Source organism: Lipotes vexillifer, unplaced genomic scaffold (assembly GCF_000442215.2).
Source record: "Lipotes vexillifer unplaced genomic scaffold, Lipotes_vexillifer_v1.1 scaffold818, whole genome shotgun sequence".
NCBI lineage: Eukaryota > Metazoa > Chordata > Mammalia > Artiodactyla > Lipotidae > Lipotes > Lipotes vexillifer.
Window position 1 is genome coordinate 1,477,025 of NW_006771890.1, and position 15,142 is coordinate 1,492,166.

Below are 15,142 nucleotides of genomic sequence, written 5' to 3' on the forward strand. Positions count from 1 at the left end.
GAAATGAGATCACGGAGGTAGCAGGATCATGTGGACCTAATAGACACTAGTGAGGACTTTGGCTCTTGCTCTGCATAGGATGGAAAGTCATTGGAGTCTGAGCAAAGAATGACACAATCCAACTTGGATTTTAACAGGATCCGCTGGCTGCTGTATTGATAAACAAGGACAGTAGCTGGAAGGACATTATCTAAGTGACATATAATGGTGGCTTTGGACGAGGGAGGTAGCAGTTAAAATGTTCAGAAGCAGAAAAATAGAAACCACTCTAGGTATTTCAAACAGCAGAAGTTGAACTCAGAAAGTTGGTTGCACAGGGGATGGAAAAGCTGAGAAATCAAACAAAGAATGAAACAATCCATGGATTAGCACCAGCAGGAGGTAGCTCCTCTCTAGGGCAGGAAGGACAACAGGATGGAGGGATGCCATCAGAGCCTCCTCATTGTGGCTGTCCAGATGGGAATAAAACCATGGAGGGGGCTGCCCAGCACAAGCTGGAATCCTGGGGAGAAGGGCCTGTCCTGTGGGAGCTAGTGCCTTGGAGGAGATGCTGCTATTGCTGGAAAATGCTCAGGCCTCCAAAGCAGAGAGAAAGGGAGAAATGACTTAGAAATACCTTGGCTTCTCTCTTGTGGCCTTCAGTGTTTGTTCTCCTTAAGACGAAACTTGTCAAAACTGTTGGAGAGCCTGGGAAATGTGGTTTTCAGGAAAAAAACACATGGGGTGGAGCTGAAAGCAAACAAGTGACAGCTATGTTGAGCTGTCGCAGGAGCTGGGAGACCAGCTGGAGGCTCAGAGGCCTCGCCTCCAGGTAGCTCTGTGGGCGGCCTGCTGTCAGCTTCCAGGTGGGCATTCACCCAGCACTGCACTTGTTTTGGTGGTCAGTTATGCCTGACTCCATAACTTGAGTTTTTCCCACTCAGCTACAATGGCCTCTCAAGCCAAGGGTAGCCCCTAATTCTAGACTCTTTTACCAATAATATCTACTCACACATAGAAGGCCATTTACGTCTCAGTCCTGAGCCAGTATCATGTACAACTGCAGAGGAGAGAAAAATAAGGAGGGAGGGTGTCATTTCAGCTTCCTTCGTACAAATTGGAGGCCCTTCCTTCTCACCTTGCTCCAAAGTGCTGTTGGCTACAGATAATTAGCATTTATGTACAGCTCGGTGTTTGGGACAGCACATGCCTATTAACGGCGTGTTAATAATTAATAAACATAACTGACCAGAGTCAAGGACCAAGTTACATCTTTGAATTCTGCTTTGAACCCTGGGTAGGCACCTTCTCAGGGCTGGGAGATGCCAAGGTCTTCATCTCAGCAGGCTTTTTCTAGGGGGTGATATTGAAAGGACTTGCCACATTTGGGAAACTGGTTCTCTTTATTTCTAAATCCTGGTGTCTAGTTCAGGGGGGCGGCTACTCTGAGCTGGGGAGTCCCTTGCTTGGAAACGTGCCCTGCAGATTTCTGTTTTTCCTGTTATTTGGCAGAAGTGGTAAGTGAGTGGAGAGTTAGGAGATGCTTCTTGTATTTAAATTTGTGGCTTCTGGAGTCAGGCAGGCTGGGCTGAGAAGCCTGACTCAGAACTTGTTGTGTGACCTTGAAAAAAACTCTGCTTGGTTTTACCTTTATTTTCCTCATCTGTAAAACGGGGATAGGAATAGACCCAGCACTGGCCACTTAATTTGTGAAGCCCAATGCAAAATGAAAATGCAGGCCCTTGTTCAAAAGTTAAAAAGAATTTTAGGAGAGTGACAGCAGAGTGTTCACCTAAGTGTGGGGTCCTGTACAGCTATGCACGTCACATGCCATGAAGCTGACCCTGCTGGATGGGGGCTGAGGACTCAGCATGAGGAAATGGTGCCCTGCTCCCTTTCAGCAGTGCTGGGTTGGGTGGGAAGTGCCATCTCCGTGACCGCAGAGACACTAGGCAACCTCAACTTTTGCCAGGTTGCCTATGGTTTCTAGAAGCAGCTCCCACTCTTGATGCTTTGGTACTACTCCCTGCCCAAATCCTCAGGAATATCTGCTTCTCTTCATCTGACCCTTTCTTCTTTTCCTTGCCCTGGCACCTTTTCTCTCCCCATCCCTTTCACTTAACAATTTTGTTTTAAGACACTCCTAAATAAAGAAGATGTGGTACATATATACATGGAATATTACTCAGCCATAAAAAGGAATGAAATTGGGTCATTTGTAGAGACGTGGGTGGATCTAGAGACTGTCAAACAGAGTGAAGTAAGTCAGAAAGACATAAACAAATACTGTATATTAACGCGTATATGTGGAACCTAGAAAAATGGTACAGATGAACCGGTTTGCAGGGCAGAAATAGAGATACAGATGTAGAGAACAAACGTATGGACACCAGGGGGGGAAAGCGGCGGGGAGGGGTTGATGTGATGAATTGGGAGATTGGGATTGACATACATACACTAATATGTATAAAAGGGATAACTAATAAGAACCTGTATAAAAAAATAAATAAAATAAAATTCAAAAAAAAAAAGACACTCCCAAGTCAGTGATCCCACCTCATGCCCAGTGGAATGCTGCTCTGCCACAAGGCTCTGACGTAGGTGTTGGGGTCAAGGTGCAGGATGCCATCCTCCTTTTGGAGACTCACAATGCACTTGTGCTACTAGAGGCCTTAGAAGTCCCACAGTGATCAGACCTTTTAAAGTGTGTCTATACCATCACTCAAACTTATTGACCCAGGAACTCTTTACATCATATTACAACCTCAGGATAGAATCTTGTAGAAGTCACGGCTTACCAAGCACACCTTCAGGCATAATATCTTTTTATCCTTTAAGAGGGTGTATTGCACTCCCAACACCTCTAATAGCCAGAGAAATCTCCAACACATGGTGGATTTTTTCCCTTGAAACCTGGTGAGAGAAGTATTTTTGAACCAGGGAAACCTTCCACACATCTGCTTGCTCTGCCTTCACCTGTAAAACTCCTCTGGGGCCTGGCCAGTCAGAAAGTCTGAGGGGTTGAGTGTAAATTCCAGAAAGTGGAAATGGAAGGAACAAAAATGTTACAAAATGTCCCTGCTTGAGATTGGTTGACAGTTGGCACCATATTCTTTTGAGTGTACATTTATCCCAGAGAGAGAAACATTTCCATCCCATCCCTTGCCATTGGGCTTTTAAATAGCCAAACACTTTGAAAAACAGAGATGGTTAATCTCCCGTGAAAATGAAGCTTTAGCTATTTTCCACTTCATCAATATGACCTTTAGTGATATAATTCTCTTCCTGTGTATTATGCCTGCCTTTGCAAGTCAGTATGAAATAAAAAGCTATTTCTTGAACACACAAATACACATTCTCTCTCTGTCTTTCTCTTACACACACACAATTTGAAATGACAATTATGGTTAGAGCTTAGAATGGTTCAGAGGTTACTATAACTAAATGAAGTTAATTCTGTTTTGCAATTACCTGCATTTCAGTTTCAGTATTTGCTCAGATGCCTTAAAGGCTTTGAAAGGCACGTTCAAATAAACTTCTAAGACCCTTCTAGCTATTGATCTCTGCTGCATTCATTAGATTCACTAAGAACACAGAGCCGGTTTGCTACAGTAGTTAGCATCTACCTTGTCATGTGACAACTGCAATTATAGTTTTTGGCGATGAATACAATCTTTGCAGTGATTACCTTTAAAAAATTTTTCTTAGCCAATTAAATAAAATTTGGTGACATTTCAAAGACTGTTAATCACAACCAAATGCTCTAAATGTCAGGATGCATTGAAATTTTCACTGCTAACTGATGAATCACTGAGCTAATTGTAGTTCATCATCAGGCCCTTGTCATTGTTATTATTATGGAAAACACTTGCATCGCTCTCGCTATTCAATAAAAATAAGTTCTAGATAAATATGAAGAGAAGAGATATTACTCATCAAAGCATTTGAATTTAATTGCATTCTTCAAAATTTTCTAACTGCAGATTGCTGCAACGAAAACCAGGGACTCAGCCACGGAAGAAAGTAATGGTTTTGAGTAAATAGCTCCGGGCAGCCCCTTCTTCCAGTCTGCAGTATTCAGATATCTTTACTTCCCTCTCTTTCTTGCCTTTTGTTTGGGAGAGTTTTTCCAGGATGTTTTCAAATGAGTTATATGAACAACAGTCCTGGGGTGTCCTGATTTTTTTTCCCTTCTGCAGCCTCTGTGACCAAATGCATACATCACTTGTATTCAGTGGCACGTCACTGGGTTTATCCAATGCCGTGAAGGCTGTGTTGTATTGCAGGCTCTCCAAAACATCTCCAGAACAACCTGTTGTTAAGACAAGGCTGCAAAGCTGTTCTTTCTTATTGCACGATGTTGGTAGAATATTAGTAGCATCTCAGAGAGGAAAGGACAAAGTCATCTGCTGAGACTATGAAAGTCTAGTTGAGGTGGGTCTTCAAAGTGGAGGAGAGGGAAGAGGCTTCATTGAGACTGGGTGCGGACCCTAAGTTATAGTTTAGGATTGGTGCATGCAGCAAGGGGAAGATTTTGAGGTCAGGGTTTCAGAGTTTTAGGGTATAAATTGTCCTTTGATTCTTTCTGTTGAAGAGTTGATGGGTCTTTCAGGAAGTTCCTGGAATAAGCAATAAAGTTATTTGCAGTTTTCATCTTCCTGAGCAAGAGTTTTCTAGAATAGTAAGTTATGTCAATAAAGACAGTAGAATAGGAGTTACGTGGGAAGATTTGTGGTCCGATGGCCTTAGTTCTCAAGTATTTCTACCGACTGATACTGTATCATGGGCCCTGTCTGCTCATTAATTTAAGGGCATCTGTCCAGTCTGAGTTGCAGGAATGGCTGTCAGGGCCAAGACTAAATTGAGGCACGTTCCAAGGGCACAGAATTTAGGGAGCACTCACTCACTCTCATGGTAGTGGCCTTGGTGACTGCTGTGCCACCCTGGAACACTGGAAAGGATAAAGGGAGGAAGAGCATGAGAAGGAAATGAACATTTGTGGAGCCATTGGATTGAGGAATGTCATCTCATCACTGGGACGCCGTAGGTAGAATGTACCGAATCTGGGAGTAGATTCTAGAGCCGGGCTGCCTGGGTTCAAATCTCAGCTATGACAGATATTAGCTATGTGATCTTCGGCAAGTTAGCTAGTCTCTCTGTGTCTCTGTTCCTCACCTGTCAAGTAGGGATAATGATAGTACTTATCTCAGAGGGTAGTAAAAATTAAGTAGGTTCATACTTGTAGCCCAGCATATAATGAACATACAACCTGTGTTGTAACAACCATATAAGCATGTTATTGCCATCTTATAAATGGAGAAAAGGATATTCTGAAAAGAGACCTTATCCTAGGCACCAATTTTTGGTGCTGAGATGTGTTTGAGTATTTTCTGCTGTACTATGGTATTCCATGCATGTTTTGAGTTGGTTTTGCTTTGTCCTAATACAGCCATGAGGCAATTCATTCCATCCATCCATCCACTCATCCAATCTTCTTTCAAATTACTGCAACTTCAGACTCTTCATTAGTATTCTAAGTTCATGGAGACTGGGCATTACTCTTCATTGTGAGTGCTTTTTTAACTCTGGTTCATCAGGAGCCAGCAGCAAATCCAGGGGCTGCCTCCATCCTTCCCTCGTGTCGTGGTCAACAGATTGAACGTGCCTGTACGTTGTCACTCCATGCCTTTGTACATGCTCTTTGCTCTCTCTGAAAGGCCCTTACCCCAGATGCTCACCTCCTTCAGGTATTACTCAAATGTCACCTTCTCATTGAAGGTCTTCCCCGACTATGTTTTCTAAAGTTGGCCCTCTGCATTTTCTGTCCCCTTTCTTGCTTTTTTTTTTTTTTTTGACTTAGCATCACCATTATCCAACATACAACATAATTTACTTACAACATAATTTACTTACTTACTTTGGTATCTCATCAAATAGAATACAAACTACACAAGCAAAGAGATTTTTGTGTTTCATCCTCAGTGCTGTGTGGGCACTTAGGAAATAATTTTACAATAAATGAATAAACTTCACAGATTGTAGTGGTGGGAGTTTTCACTACTGAAGGTTAAAGTTGTTTTGTGTGTTCCCCATTGTCATATAATTGTAGGGTTTTTAAAGGACATTGCTTTGAATTGTAGCATTAATAGCATTCATTAAGGGGATTCTTCACCAGATTCAGGGGAAGGACAGGAGTCTCTGACAACCATAGTCTGGTCACCCAAGGTACCACGCACAAAGGCTGGGCACTTTTGAAATGCTATGTAAAACTGAAAGTTGAAATTCAGAGTTTTGTACCCCAGTGGGCACAATCTTGGAATTTCAGCATGCTATACATACTAACATACATAAACAAATATATAGTTACATGTTAACAAATATATGTTTAAAACAAACCCTAAAAATGGGGTTCTTACAGTGTAGTCTGAATTGGCATGTTCCTGACTTTATTCTCTATGTGTACAAAACTTCCTTGATTTTATTACATAGCACAGTCTGCATCCATCAGACTCATTCAAACTAGACTCACTTAGATTTTTAAAGAGATGTTACCTGTCACATATTCTGCTGCCAGTAAATGTGTTTCTAAAAGGTTGTTGTGCCAACTCCTTTGGACTTGTATTCTGAAGTGTTATCCATACTTGAAGATAAGAGAGGTTAACTGTCCTAGAATCTCACTTCCTGCCTTGTGTGTGTTTTTAGGAATTCTCTTCTGTGGTTCGTATTTAGTTCCGGTTTTTCAGAGCAAATACGGAAATCTGTAAGTGGGGAAAGGCTTATCCTGTAGGTTCTTTCTGGTGATGCAGAATGAGCTCTCATTTTAAGAGGCTTCCTAAGCCCAAGATCTCATGCTTCTGAAGTCTCATGGATATACAGAGCCCTCTGATGAGTTTTTTAGTTTGAACTTATTTATTTCCACAGTTCAACCACACTGGACAAGGAAGCATCTGCAGCCAGGCCATTATGCTCATCACTGATGGGGCAGTGGACACCTATGACACTATCTTTGCAAAATACAACTGGCCAGATCGAAAGGTAAGCCGATGTTGATGGCGTCCATGCAGTGCCATGTGTGGAGAATCTATATTGCATTGTAACCTCCAGATTGTCCATGGATAAGTACCCCATATAGACTTAATCTCATGATGACCTGTGGTTTCTCAGCCTTGTGTTTTCTGGTTGACCCAAACTGAATACTATGGCTTTTCTTGTTTTCAAAGTGAAACTTCTTTGGCAGAGAGAAGAAACCCATGAAGACATGTTCATTGTGTTCAGTGAAAAGATTCGCTGTGAAGTATGGTTTTGTCCTTAATGGACAGTGCTTCTCTTTGTTTTCCATGGAGCCAGGGCTGTGTGCTGGACCCAGCATCTATAGAATGGTGAAGGCAGCCATGGTAGCCCTGTAGCCATCTCCTTTATGTTTCCATGTTCCTATTGTTCCTTCCTGGGCCCTCATTACCATCCAGAATCTCCTTTCCATCCCCCAGTGCTGTTCCTCGCTCTTGTCAAAGCTTGTTTGTTCTCTATTCAAATTCTTTCTTTGGTTTCCAAGCTAACATTTATTTATCTGATAAACACATATGTTAGGGTATCAGTGACAGATATCAAGGTTTTTGGTGTCTTTTGAGTGCCTTAACCCAGAGTTCCTCAAGCTGTTAGCCAGTTTGAATTCCCTATGGAGATCTTTTAAATTGTGGATCCTATTGTACACTTAAACAGAATCAAAATCTCTGAGAGTGTGGCCCAGGGTTCTGTGTTTTTAATAAGTTCCTCAGGTGGACACCAATCAGCAGATTAGCAGTTGGTGATCACTGTCTCAACTAAATGGTGAAATATGAGCAAGAAAAAGAGGTGCGTCAGAGAGGGTGTTATCCTGGGGGTATCACAAAGGCGCTTTCCTATACTATGTGCCAGTGGCATTACTCTGACTCTTTCTGTTGGGGCATGAGGCTATCTAGACCAAGTCCGTTCTGCTTCTTCAACTCTGTATGTTTAATTTCTGGGAATTGAACTAACCACACCCATGGCAAAAAGAAACAGAAGACAAATGAGAACTGTGCACTCAGCTGTATCCAGAAAGCATGTACCCTTGAGGCAGCGTGAGCAGTCATTGCACGTTCTTTCAGTCATTCTTGGTCCCCACGTGTCTCTGTTAACACAGGCATCTCACCTCACCAAGCATGATTCTGGTGCTTAAAGATACATATATATTTCGTACAACGTGGTCCCCAAATGGATGCCTCCCCTATTGCTCAACCTTAGAGAAAACCACCATTTCTGAAGCTGGAGGGAAAACTAGCTGTGCTGGGCTTGCTGAGAGTAAGTGGGACTCTGGCATGGCACCTGCCTGAGGGAGATCCAGGAATAAGTTTGGCTGAATGCGGCTCCCACAATAAGCACTGACTTTAGAATCCAACCGTTGAATAAGATGGAAGTTCACTGTTGGACAAGGTGATTTTAAATGAGATATTTCAGGTGATGATTTCCAGGGACACCTAGAGGCCAGAGTTAATTCCTGATAAATGTACGTGATGCAGAGTGAGGAGCATGCTGGCTATGCTTGCACCCCCGCAGCACGCAGCACAATGCTGGGTGCATGGCCACTACCTAATGCTCAACCCTGAGGTGTGGCTGAGTGACTGAGGGGCCTGGTGGGGAGGCCACAGCACTAGTAAACATGGGTAGGGCCATGGACATTTTGTGGTCAAATAAGATGTTCACAGATGCTGTGACATCTCACAGCATGTTGAAGGATATTTCACATTATTTAGGACCATCTTAAATAAAAGAAGGAAGTAAAAGGGGCTTTTAATAAGCAGCTACATTAATACCAAATGTATTATCTTGTGAGACTCATGTGCTGAATCATATGAATCCCTCTTGCTTGGTGATACTTGATGGATAGCTGTAGCCCAGGAATATTAGAATTTAAACATCCTATCCTTACTTGCTGGGAGAGGCATAGGATGAAGGCTGCAAAGTCATAACTCTTCAGACAAAACACAAATTTCAACATATCTTTCCAAAGGAACAATATTGACTTCAGGCCAGGTGCTTTCTTGGATTAATTGGAACCAGGGTCCTGGAAATTTCAACATTACATGAAGCAGTTTGATCTACTTATAAAATATTATCAAGCAGAAGCAGACTTTCTTTCTGTAGCAAGAGGGCCTTTATCTATGATTAGAAATTAATAGGAGGATCCCTCCCCTCCTACACCATTCTGGAGAGTTCCATGACATTCTTATGCATATACATTCTCTTCTTGATGACCTCTCTGTGAAGGTGCAGGTAATAAATTTACATAAAACCCCAATGTGATTTAGCACTGTGTTAAAGAGATGCTCTGTCATGTCTGAGCTGTCATTTTTCTCTATTGTTTTGAATGTTACTTAATAGAGGGTTGGGTCATGCTGTCGTTGGCTATCTTCAAGATTATAGAAACAGGAAATGGAGAGAGTAAAATGATCTTAAGGCTGGAAACTGATTCCTATAAAACAGTGATTCTCAAACTTGAGTGAGGATGAGAATCATCTGGAGGGCTTGTTTCAGCACAAATTGCTCACTCCACCTCCAGAGATTCTGATTTAGTAGGTCTCGTGGGGCTTGAGAATGTCCATTTCTAACAAGTTCCCAGGTGATGTGGATGCTGCTGGTGGGCGAACTGCACTTGGGAACTACTGCCACAGAAATAGCCCAAGGAATAGGGTGTGGTACTTGGTGGGCTCTGCCACTTCTGCTTGCCTCTGTTTACCTTTATGAGGGCCTGTTCCCTCAGTCAAATTCAGTGCACAGGTATGTGTTTCTTGGCTCATACTTTGTTTAAAAAATTGTCAATTACTGATCATGATTTTAAAATCTGGAGATAGAATATAAAATTTTAAAGTTTTAGTTTTATAAAGGGGTACACATGGCGCTTTGGAGCCAGCATTCTCATATGGCAAAAAACGGCTGGAGCTGAGGAATGGCTGCTCCCTTAGATGGCAAATGCCTGTTCCTTTTGGCCGTGGCCTCCATCATGCTCCATTATTTCCTCTCAGCCCACTTCACTTAAATTCTTTACATACCCATAGGTGTAGGGTTCTGGACCACTGCTCTAGATTAACCCAGCCTCTAGGTATTTGTTCCTTTCTCTTAGGTCTGCCATAAGCTTTCCCTCTTCTTCTGCAGCCAGATGCCATCTTGTCTTTACCTGAGCCCTACACTTTACACTTCCTCAGAGCTGTATAAGAGAAGTGTATAACTTAATGTCCAGTACTGTAATCACTTCTGGGCCTATTTTTCATCTTCACTGGTTTGGTGAGTTCTTGAGGACAGGTTCTGAATCTCTGATCAGTCCACTACCATGCACTCTATTGTGTCCCTGCTGAGAAGTATAGCATTGAATCCTTAAGGGTAGTCTCATGATTCCTGTCCACTGGTGTTTACACCCTGTATATACACCCTCCTCACCTTGAGTGTAGTTTGCACCTGTGACTTGTTTCTAACCAATAGAATATGGTAAAGGTTAGAGAATCTTGCAGATGTAATCAAGGTCTCAAGTCAGCTGATTTTTAGCTAACTAAAAAGATATTATCAGGAGTGGGCTTTACTTAATTGAAAACCCTTGAAAGAGGGATTGGATACTCCCTGAAGCCAGGAGACTCTCCTTGCTGGATTGATGAAGTTAGCAGCTGTTTGGAGAATTCCATGTGGCAAGGAACTGGGGGCAGCCTGACTCCAGCCAACAGCCAGAAAAAAGCTGGACCCTCCGTCTTATAGCCACAAGGAAATGAATCCTGTGAACGGCCTGAATGAGCTTGGAGGCAGATTCTTCCCCCGTTGAGCCTCCAGTTGAAAACACAACCCAGTCAACACCTTGATTGCAGCTTTGTGAGACAATGAACAGAAGATTCAGATAAGCTGTGCCCAGACTTCTGACCCACAGAAACTGTAAGATAACAAACGTGTGCTATTTTAAGCCACTGCATTTGTGGTCACTTTTTATGCAGCAATAGAAAACTATCAATATTAGAAGAAACAAGGTGAAGGGAGAAAGGAAAGAGAATCATTTCATGGTAGCAATGCTATGAAACATCTCCAAACTTAGTGGTTAAAAATAACAATTTATTATTTCTTGCAATTCTGTGGGATAACTGGGTGGTTGGTTCTGCTCCCTGTGGTGTCCAGTGGAGTCACTGAGGAAGCTGTGTTCATGTGTGAGCCTGGCGGAGCTGCCTTGGTTCTCTTCCCTGAGGGCTCTCTTTCCATGCAGTGTCTAATCCTCCAGATGACCCTGTGAGTCCTCTCTCTTCAGTACAGTAGCCTGGACTTCCTTACAGTATGGCAGATGGGTTCCAAGAAAGGAAAGGAGAAGGAAATGGGGAGCAGGCCGGGGGAGCACTTGTGGGTATCATGGGTTTTTTTTGTTGTTTTTTTGCGGTACGCGGGCCTCTCACTGTTGTGGCCTCTCCCGCTGCGGAGCACAGGCTCCGGACGCGCAGGCTCAGCGGCCATGGCTCACAGGCCCAGCCGCTCCGCGGCATGTGGGATCCTCCCGGACCGGGGCACGAACCCATGTCCCCCGCATCGGCAGGCAGACTCCCAACCACTGCACCACCAGGGAAGCCCCGGGTATCATGTTTTAATGCTACCTAATCAGGGCCTTGTGCGAGGCAACTGCTTAATAAAACATAGAATGAGTTGGAAGAAGGAAGCCATTACGGGTGATTTAACTATGAGTCTGTGAAGGCGACATCATGATTGCCTATGCAGTGTGTCCCTTGCTAGAATGTTATTGCTGGGCACAGAAATGAGGAGCTATTTGTTCGTTTATTGGATGCCATTTACTTTTGCCTAATATACATTGGTTAGTGGCTTCATGGCAGCTTTACACACTTGGAATAAAATATGAACTCCTTAGTATGAAAGGGACTCATTCCAGGATCTGCTTAAGAAATAAAGCTGCCTACATTTCTACATTTAAATTAGAAAAATGGCTATACCTGCCATTTATATAGTTGCTCTTTCAAGTGAACTAAAAAAAAAAAAAAAAAAGAGAGAAAGGTCACGGAATTATTAATCATTACCTCCCCTGATGTGTAAGACAGAGTGGATAGGTAAGAAAATGATAAGTTAGAGATTTTAAAAAGAGGTTGGCAGACTATGGCCTACTGCCTGCTTTGGGCAGTCCTTGAGCTAGGAATAATTTTTACATTTTTAAATGGGGAAAAAAAAAAAAACTAAAGGAGAAGAATATTTCATGACTTGTGAAAATTATATGACATTAAAATTTTACTGTCTGTAAACAAGTATTATTATAACACAGTTATACCCATTTGATTATATGTTGTCTGTTGCTAAATAGTTGCTAAACCCACTGGGGCTGAACGCAGAGAGTAAGAGGAACGCCAGTTGTGCAGCCTTAGGACGAGGCTGTCTGGGTGCACCTAAATGATTTTCCTCTTCTAAAAGCACAGGGCAACCTCAAAGGTGAATGCTATTTCAGCTGAGTGTTGTCTGTTTTATTATCCGTTACCTCCCAAACAAAAGTGGAGGTGGTAGCTGTGAGGCCCCTAAAGAGACAACCAGGACTCAGGGGCCTCGGAAGACGCCTGGTGGGGCTGCAAGGAGGGGTGGACACAAGCAGCTCTTGGTGTGGGGGTAAAGGGAAGCCCTTGATCATAGAATGGTTTGGGGACCTGGCTTTGGAGCACCAGTGGGAACTGTTGGAAATCTGAGTCCTTTGAACTGGTATCACATCGATCTCTAAGAAGGGGCTCTCTTGGGAGTTTTGCCCCAGGCCTTCCTCCCTTTGCACAATTTGGAAGCTAAAGCCTCAATCCCACCGTATCCTAGTGGCCTCAGAGGGACTGAAAGACTTAGCTCTGCCTCGGTAGCTCTGGGGTGATTTTGGAAAGCCTAGGAATCCCTCTCTCCTCATCTTTCCGGGCACAGGTGCCACTCTGGAGAGCAAAATTCCTGAGCTGAGTGAGGAGTGAGGGCTTATCTTTTTTTTTTTTTTTTTTTTTTTTTTGGGGTATAATTGCTTTACAATGGTGTGTTAGTTTCTGCTTTATAACAGAGTGAGTCAGTTATACATATATATATGTTCCCATATCTCTTCCCTCTTTGTCTCCCTCCCTCCCACCCTCCCTATCCCACCCCTCCAGACAGCCACAAAGAACCGAGCCGGTTTCCCTGTGCCATGCGGCTGCTTCCCACTGGCTATCTACCTTACGTTTGTTAGTATATATATGTCCATGTCTCTCTCTCGCCCTAACACACCTCACCCTTCCCCCTCCCCATATCCTCAAGTCTGTTCTCCAGTAGGTCTCTGTCTTTATTCCGTTTTACCCCTAGGTTCTTCATGACATTTTTTTTCCCTTAAATTCCTTATATATGTGTTAGCATATGGTATTTGCCTTTCTCTTTCTGACTTACTTCACTCTGTATGACAGACTCTAGGTCCATCCACCTCATTACAAATAGCTCAATTTCGTTTCTTTTTATGGCTGAGTAATATTCCATTGTATGTATGTGCCACATCTTCTTTATCCATTCATCCGATGACAGACACTTAAGTTGTTTCCATCTATGGGCGATTGTAAATAGAGCTGCAATGAACGTTCCGGTACATGACTCTTTTTGAATTATGGTTTTCTCAGGGTATATGTCCAGCAGTGGGATTCCTGGGTTATATGGTAGTTCTATTTCTAGTTTTTTAAGGAACCTCCATACTGTTCTCCATAGTGGCTGTACCAATTCACATTCCCACCAGCAGTGCAAGAGTGTTCCCTTTTCTCCACACCCTCTCCAGCATTTATTGTTTCTAGATTTTTTGATGATGGCCATTCTGACTGGTGTGACATGATATCTCATTGTAGTTTTGATTTGCATTTCTCTAATGATTAATGATGTTGAGCATACTTTCATGTATCTGCTGGTAGTCTGTATATCTTCTTTGGAGAAATGTCGATTTAGGTCTTCTGCTCATTTTTGGATTGGGTTTTTTTTTTTTTTTTAATTGATTTGCATAAGCTGCTTATGAATTTTGGAGATTAATCCTTTGTCAAATGCTTCATTTGCAAATATTTTCTCCCATTCTGAGGGTTGTCTTTTGGTCTAGCTTATGGTTTCCTTTGCTGCGCAAAAGCTTTGAAGTTTCATTAGGTCCCATTTGTTTATTTTTGTTTTTATTTCCATTTCTCTACGAGGTGGGTCAAAAAGGCTCTTGCTGTGACTTATGTCATAGAGTGTTCTGCCTATGTTTTCCTCTAAGAGTTTGATAGTTTCTGGCCTTACATTTAGGTTTTTAATCCATTTTGAGCTTATTTTTGTGTATGGTGTTAGGGAGTGATCTAACCTCATACTTTTACATGTACCTGTCCAGTTTTCCCAACACCACTTATTGAAGAGGCTGTCCTTTCTCCACTGTACATTCCTGCCTCCTTTATCAAAGATAAGGTGACCATATGTGCGTGGGTTTATCTCTGGGCTTTCTATCCTGTTCCATTGATCTATATTTTTGTTTTTGTGCCAGTACCATAATGTCTTGATTACTGTAGCTTTGTAGTATAGTGTGAAGTCAGGGAGCCTGATTCCTCCAGCTCCGTTTTTCGTTCTCAAGATTGCTTTGGCTATTCGGGGTCTTCCATACAAATTGTGAAATTTTTTGTTCTATTTCTGTGAAAACTGCCAGTGGTAGTTTGATAGGGATTGCATTGAATCTGTAGATTGCTTTGGGTAGTAGAGTCATTTTCACAATGTTGCTTCTTCCAATCCAAGAACATGGTATATCTCTCCACCTATTTGTATCATCTTTAATTTCTTTCAACAGTGTCTTATAGTTTTCTGCATACAGGTCTTTTGTCTCCTTAGGCAGGTTTATTCCTCGATATTTTATTCTTTATGTTGCAGTGGTAAATGGGAGTGTTTTCTTGATTTCACTTTCAGATTTTTTATCATTAGTGTATAGGAATGCCAGAGATTTCTGTGCATTAATTTTGTATCCTGCATCTTTACCAAATTCATTGATTACCTCTAGTAGTTTTCTGATAGCATAGGATTCTCTATGTATAGTATCATGTCATCTGCAAACAGTGACAGCTTTACTTCTACTTTTCCGATTTGGATTCCTTTTATTTCCTTTTCTTCTCTGATTGCTGTGGCTAAAACTTCCAAA

At 42.4% G+C, this 15,142-nt stretch overlaps 1 protein-coding gene across 1 annotated transcript in view; it reads left to right on the forward strand.

Moving 5' to 3' along the window:
- The window catches only part of CACNA2D3 (calcium voltage-gated channel auxiliary subunit alpha2delta 3), a gene marked incomplete at its 3' end in the record, with an annotated part of 652,765 nt that overhangs the window by 408,569 nt on the left and 229,054 nt on the right, over positions 1-15,142 (forward strand). The window contains exon 11 of the mRNA XM_007447233.1: positions 6,901-7,014. Within this exon, the coding sequence (XP_007447295.1) occupies positions 6,901-7,014 (114 nt within the window). The remainder of the gene's footprint in view (positions 1-6,900; positions 7,015-15,142) is intronic.